General features: G+C 43.6%; 1 protein-coding gene across 1 annotated transcript in view; it reads left to right on the top strand.

Moving 5' to 3' along the window:
* GREB1L (growth regulation by estrogen in breast cancer 1 like) overlaps positions 1 to 6,230 on the top strand; it is an 81,301-nt gene that overhangs the window by 59,591 nt on the left and 15,480 nt on the right. The window contains exons 20-23 of the mRNA XM_019473761.1: positions 2,540 to 2,655; positions 3,010 to 3,251; positions 4,348 to 4,913; positions 5,414 to 5,516. Of these exons, the coding sequence (XP_019329306.1) occupies positions 2,540 to 2,655; positions 3,010 to 3,251; positions 4,348 to 4,913; positions 5,414 to 5,516 (1,027 nt within the window). The remainder of the gene's footprint in view (positions 1 to 2,539; positions 2,656 to 3,009; positions 3,252 to 4,347; positions 4,914 to 5,413; positions 5,517 to 6,230) is intronic.

Below are 6,230 nucleotides of genomic sequence, written 5' to 3'. Positions count from 1 at the left end.
GAGGGGGGGGGGGGGGAGCAATATGAGGCTACTGAGTGCTTTCTGGTGAGGCTGAGGCTTGAAATGCTGGTCCCACCAATAACTGCTGTTGGTTGCAGGGAGGATCAGACTTCATCCTGACCTTTTTCAGGGGCAGGGAGGGAAACTTTATAGCTGTTAGTGACCCCAGTTGAAAAGCTTGCCTTAACTTAGCCTCTCCCTAAGAGGGCATTAGCAGTGCGTGTGGTGCCGCAGCAGGGCAGGGAGGGTCGGCAACTGTCTCCGCAGTGCTGGTAGCTGGACCGTTCCCCTCTGTCAGACCAGCCCTCTGGCCAGCCAGACAGGTCAGTCCTCTCCATCAGGGAGCCTCTTCAAGGGGGATGGTACACCCAGAGGTACAGAATGAAAGAAGAGGTGGAAAATAATTTAAATAATTATTTTGTTGACCAGGCGTGCTGTCATGGCATACCCTTTAAGTGTAACAAGAATCAAACCATTTGGGAGGCATTCAGAAGTGAGGAGCTCAGAGGGCTCTAGCTCTCTGCCCCACCTGAGTAAGATGGTCAAGAAATATATCTTCTGTATGCAAGTTCACAGCTCAAAGCCCCAGGTACTCAGGCTTCTCTTTAATTCCTTAGGCTAGCAGAAAGAAAATCAGCTTTGTTACCTGTCTTCCCCTATTGCATTTTCTAGCCATGCACTCTTGCAGAAACTTCTGTCAGTGGAGAGGCAGGATAACACACAGCCAGACTAACCCTGCCGAGCCAGAAAATACCTCTTTGCTGCCAAGGCTGCTTTACTGACCCAGTAGATGTTGTTAGGTAGTTGGAGAAATCATTTTTTTCTGGGAGCATGTTATACAGAGGATGCTGAAATCAGCAGGGGAAAGAAATCAGGACTGGGGAAAGAGAATAGAGCCATAGCAGAAAAGGGGAACATTGCTCCAAATCATGCTCTTCCTAAGCTAAGAAAAAAATAATCATAAGGTTTTTCCGGTGGAAACTTCCAAAAGGTCAAACGGCACACTGAGTCACTGATCCACTAGCAAGTCCTCCCTTTCAATCCCCTTCATCTGCCTGAGAAGACTACTCATGAAACATGGCCTTTCTGGGGAGGAGGAAGGGTAAGGAGAGAACAGGTCAAGGGTACAGGTTGAGACTAGAAGAACCAAGAGGGAATTCAAGATGGGGTTCTTCTTGCAAGGTATGTTTTCCATAAAGCTTGCATAAGTCTTGTTGCTCTGTCAGGAGAGCTGTCTCTCGTTGTCTTGCACATCTGTGCTGAGAAGAGTAATATATATATATTTTATTTTTAATGGGCAGTTTGAGTGGTTGGGCTTGCTGTCATGACTCAGCAAAGTAGATTCTGTGCCTCAGCTAGATAAGAGTCTTCTCCAGGACTGGTTTTGTCCATTATTAATAAGAAAGAAGGAAAAACTTTTTGCAGCAGGGTGATAGGCTGTAGCTCAAATACTTGATGATTCTGTAACCATTAGGGCTTAATTTCCTTGTCTGGAGAGACCTTAATGTCTGATCAGCATGGAAATGTGAAGTCTCTGGGTTATATGGAAAGAGCTTCTCTGCTGATCTCCTGTCTTGACTGGTCAGTGATCTAAGAGGCTTGTTGTCAGTTTTCCTGGCAGTACCCATAATGTATTGGCAGGAATGGCTGGATATGAACCTGCGTTTTTGCATTTCAGCTTTATAATACAATTTCAGTGTTTGTAGAGATAGAATGGCTTGTTTCCTTTCTAAGTGAGAGTCTTCGAGTCTTTCCACTTTACTTCCTTTTAACAGTTGCTGTAGGGTGCTCATGCCTGTCTTGACCAAATACGGGCTGTATCATCTGGAAGTTTGGGCACTGTGCAACACAGCAAGAAAGATATTGTTGCTCGAGATAGAGCAATGTTTTTAGGAGGCTGCATCCAACACAGAGAACACAAATGGGCTCAGCCAGGTTCAGTAAGCTCCGCTGAACCGAGGGGAATGAAGGGTGTAAGGACATGGGACTGACGCTTCCAGCCTTTCCAGTGTTAAGAGAAAATGGTACAGTTTTGTGGTCTCGGGCCTTGGTAGACTGTAGGTAAAGAGTCCTTTCTTGTGGGTTTACTTCCAGTGAAAGGGATTTTTTTTTTTCTTTCATATAATCTTTCATTATATAGAATAATTAAGCAAATATTTGAGGATCATGGAATAATTTTCGTACTCCACTGGAAGGTCTTACTTTAGCTTTACATTAATTTCAAAGAACTTTTATCTGTGCCAGCTTGAAATCGAAGGCATCAGCTGCATTTTTCTCTGACAGACCACACTAATACCACACCAGGTGTATGTTTCCAGCACTGAATAACATATGCTATGCATCCTTTTTCTGTGCGTTTAATGCTTGGGTAACACTTCGCTACCAGAAAAAATGCTTGCCTGTACCTAAGGCCTCCTTCCTGTTGGCTGCTGGGTAAGTGAACTCTGTATACAAAATAAAAGCAGGAACTGAAGAAAAAAAACAGGTGAAGGTTTAGAACGTGTCATTTAAATGTGACTGGAAGTTTCTCTGTTCACAGGCTTGGAGGGGAAATGAGCAGGATGACTGGATCCCTCGCACGTATCAGGATTTGGAAGGTCTACCTTGCATTGTTATTCTAACTGGCAAGGACCCTCTAGGAGAAACTTTCCCCAGGTGCTGTTATTACACTTGCAATATGGTTGTTCTCTAACATGTTTAGATAAGTGGTTTGATACCATCTGGCTATTTTTTCACAAAAAAAAGAGTATTTTAGACTTTATTTGGGAACAGTGTAAAATTTTGCAAAATGTGGTTTCTGAAAAGTAAAGCTACTGTACTCTGTGGGTCAATGAATGTCTGTTCAAAGTGCCAAGGAGCATAACTTATATGCTGAATATTTTAAAATAATTTTATATTTACTGGCTAATAAAATTGTTCATGAATATTTAATAAGCAATTAAAGATAGGGAGTATTCTTCAAAGTCAGAGAAAACAAAATTTTCTTTTTTCTTGGGTTGGGTTTTCTAGGTCATTGAAATACTGTGACCTTCGACTAATTGACTCAAGCTACTTAACTCGGACTGCATTAGAGCAAGAAGTAGGCCTGGCATGCTGCTACGTCTCGAAGGAGGCAATTCGAGGGCCTATTGTAGCTCTTGACCTTAGCGAGAAGGAGCATGAGAAGGCTAACGGTAGCGAGAATGACTCTGATGAGCTGTTGATAGACTTGGACCGACCCCAGAGTAATAGCAGCGCTGTCACTGGAACCTCAGGTCAGTTATTCTGCTGTTGCTCTGAAAAACAAGTCTTCATTCCTATGTCACTGGAATTTGACTGCAAACATTGAGATGTTTAGTCAAATGTGGGTTGCTTAGCTGTATCCTGCTGCAAGCTAGGCAATGAAATGTTAGTAGCAGATTCTTTCCACAGTGAGCAATTTTCCTGTGTAGAGCTAAAAGGGGATGGTGTTGCAATGGGAGGATGGTATGCCGTAGCTAAGGGTCCCCTGTGAATTTTATTTTTAAACTTACATTTTGCATTTGTTGCTAATTTCATCTGGTGGATCCTGAAAAGGTCTTAAAAATCAGAGTAGAAATGGATAATATAAAATTTTAGGAATAGAAAAATGCTCTGTAACTGCAGGGGTAGCTATGGGTGAGGATGGATATTTGCCTCCTTGCCACGACCAACAGAATGGTTGGGTCTTGCCCTACCTCTTCAGGCATCAGTGGAGCATCATCTCCCACCAGGCCTTCCCTTCCTTGCATTCCTTAGGCACTTCGGTGTCCTTCCCTTTGTTTCCCTATGAGTTTGAGGTATTAAGACAGCTGAACTGGACCTTTGCCATACACCAGATCTTCCCATACACCAACTAAACCTGACTAGCATGGAGGAGGGAGCATAGCAGTTCACATTCAAGTTGCAGTGAAATGAATGCTCTGTTCCCCGTAGGAAGGAGTGTCAAATCTACACACACACACACCACACACACACACACACACACACAGAGTGGTGTCTTATACTTGAATTTCAGAAGGTTGTACCACCAAATTCCAAATCGCAGATGGGCAATGGTAGTTAACATACGGAGCTTAGCAGTCATTTGGGATTGGGACACTTGTGTTTGGACTCTGAACCCTAACAGAAGGGCTGTTGCCTCTCCAGCAAGAGGGACAGATGGGTGTCAATGATTTCTTTTTAAATGGTGAAACACTGACCTAAGCCACATGATGAGCTCGCCCAGCAACACTCATTGAACAGAAGTATTTGAAGGTTAGGATTGTCCCATAGATCAAATGAGTTAATGATTTCTTTACATTTTCTTATGTCAGCCAGTATCTGTTGATTGCCTGCTCTTTGTTTCCCCGGGTTCCCTGGCAGACAACGGCGTGAGCTCCTCGAGTGCTGCAGACAAGTCTCAGAAGCAAGCACCATTGCTTAACTTTCAGACTGTGGCGCACAGCTCAGTAGATGAGGGAACTTACCCCAGTTTCACAGCTGGAGAGACCCTGAAACAAGAATGCGACTCCCTGGGTAACCAGATGGCGAGCAGCACCACTTCGAAACTATCATCACTGTCTTCGGTCTCCCAGACATTTCGGTGGCCTGCCCATTCGGCCAAAGACAGCAAGGCCCTCCGTGCTGCGCTGCCACGCATCATCATCCTGTCAAAAGCTGCCTACTGTCTCCTGAGCTCACAGAAAAGTGGGAATTTGCCTTCCTCCTCTTCTCTCCTGCCTCATGCTGACGTGTCTTGGCTGAGCTCTCTGAGGCCTCTGCTTCACAAGGACATGAACAGTGAAGAGCAATCTCTCTACTACAGGCAGTGGACGACAGCCCGACAGCACCATGCAGACTTCAGTAATCAGGGTGAGACGTCTGGCTCGAGGAGTTTTCACCCCAGGCGGCTGCTTTTGACAGGACCACCGCAAGTAAGAGAACAAACAGTTCCTTCCTCTTGCCTTATTAGCAGGATGAGAGGACCGATGATGAGGATTGGAGATCGTACTGTAAAGGTCCCCTGCAAGGTTGCACGCAGTGATGTATTTCGAGGTCAAAAATCACTCAAATTTTAAGGTTAAGTCTATGCTGAAAGTGGTAAGGAGAGGAAGGGTGATGCTGTATGTCATGTTTTAGCCTAAATGAAATAACATGTGGATGGCAGTGGGCATAAAATTACCATAAGCGTATCAGTAGAGAAGCAGTTATCACTGCCTATCTCCCTGTGTACAAAAGTGATACAAGCTGTGGGCCAGGTTTTGCTCACAGATCAATTTTGTAATACTATTCAGCATAATGGGGAATATTATGTCTTGTTACGTTTTCAGGCAGAGCTAGAATGGGGTAAGCCCAAAGGCATTTATCTGAAACGTATCTTTCCTTCATATTAGTCTGAGTTGGGATTTGGTTTTTTTTTCAATCTCTGGCTCAGGTGGGAAAGACTGGCTCATACTTGCAGTTCCTAAGGATTCTCTTCCGCATGCTGATCCGGTTGCTGGAAGTAGATGTGTACGATGAAGAAGAGATTAATGCCAGTAAGTATTTAGTAGTCATTTTTAATATGCATTATAAAGAGCCTCTGTTATGTATTATTCAGCAGTGACAAATTTTTAGGCTCATGAAAAGACTATAAATTCCACCTACCACTTGTCCTGTCCATTAGTGTGTAGCTAGACTTACTGCATATATTTAAATATAGATGAATAAAAATGTAAATTTTATATTGGGCTTAGCTGAGAACTATTAAATGTATTTTGGATTGATATATTTGGATAGAACTAAAATGAAAGTGAACACAAAACTGTGAATGAGCAACATCTGCCCATGTTATCTCTCCTTGCTAGTTTTTAAACACTGGCTGCTTTTAAGCAGACAAGACATTTAAGAACATTTTGTTTCTGGCTGAAACATCGCTATTATTTATGTTTAAGTATAAATTAGATAGAAATTTTCTGTAAGACTATCTTCTCTCTGCAGTTTACAGATCTTATGCTGAGGAAAAAGGGGAGGGGAAGCCTCTTTGGATTTGCGCTTATTTGTCAGATCTCACAGATCCATTAACTGCTGTGGCAGGACTTTGCCTTGAGATAGAATCATAGAATAGTTTGGGTTGGAAGGGACCTCTAAAGGTCATCTAGTCCAATCCCTCTGCCGTGGGCAGGGACATCTTCAACTAGATCAGGCTGCTCAGAGCCCCGTCCAACCTGACCTTGAATGTTTCCAGGGATGGGGCATCCACCACCTCTCTG

This window comes from Aptenodytes forsteri, unplaced genomic scaffold (genome assembly GCF_000699145.1).
Source record: "Aptenodytes forsteri isolate BGI_AS27 unplaced genomic scaffold, ASM69914v1 Scaffold23, whole genome shotgun sequence".
NCBI lineage: Eukaryota > Metazoa > Chordata > Aves > Sphenisciformes > Spheniscidae > Aptenodytes > Aptenodytes forsteri.
The sequence above is the reverse complement of the archived record's forward strand: the minus strand, read 5'-3'. Positions and strand labels throughout refer to the sequence as shown.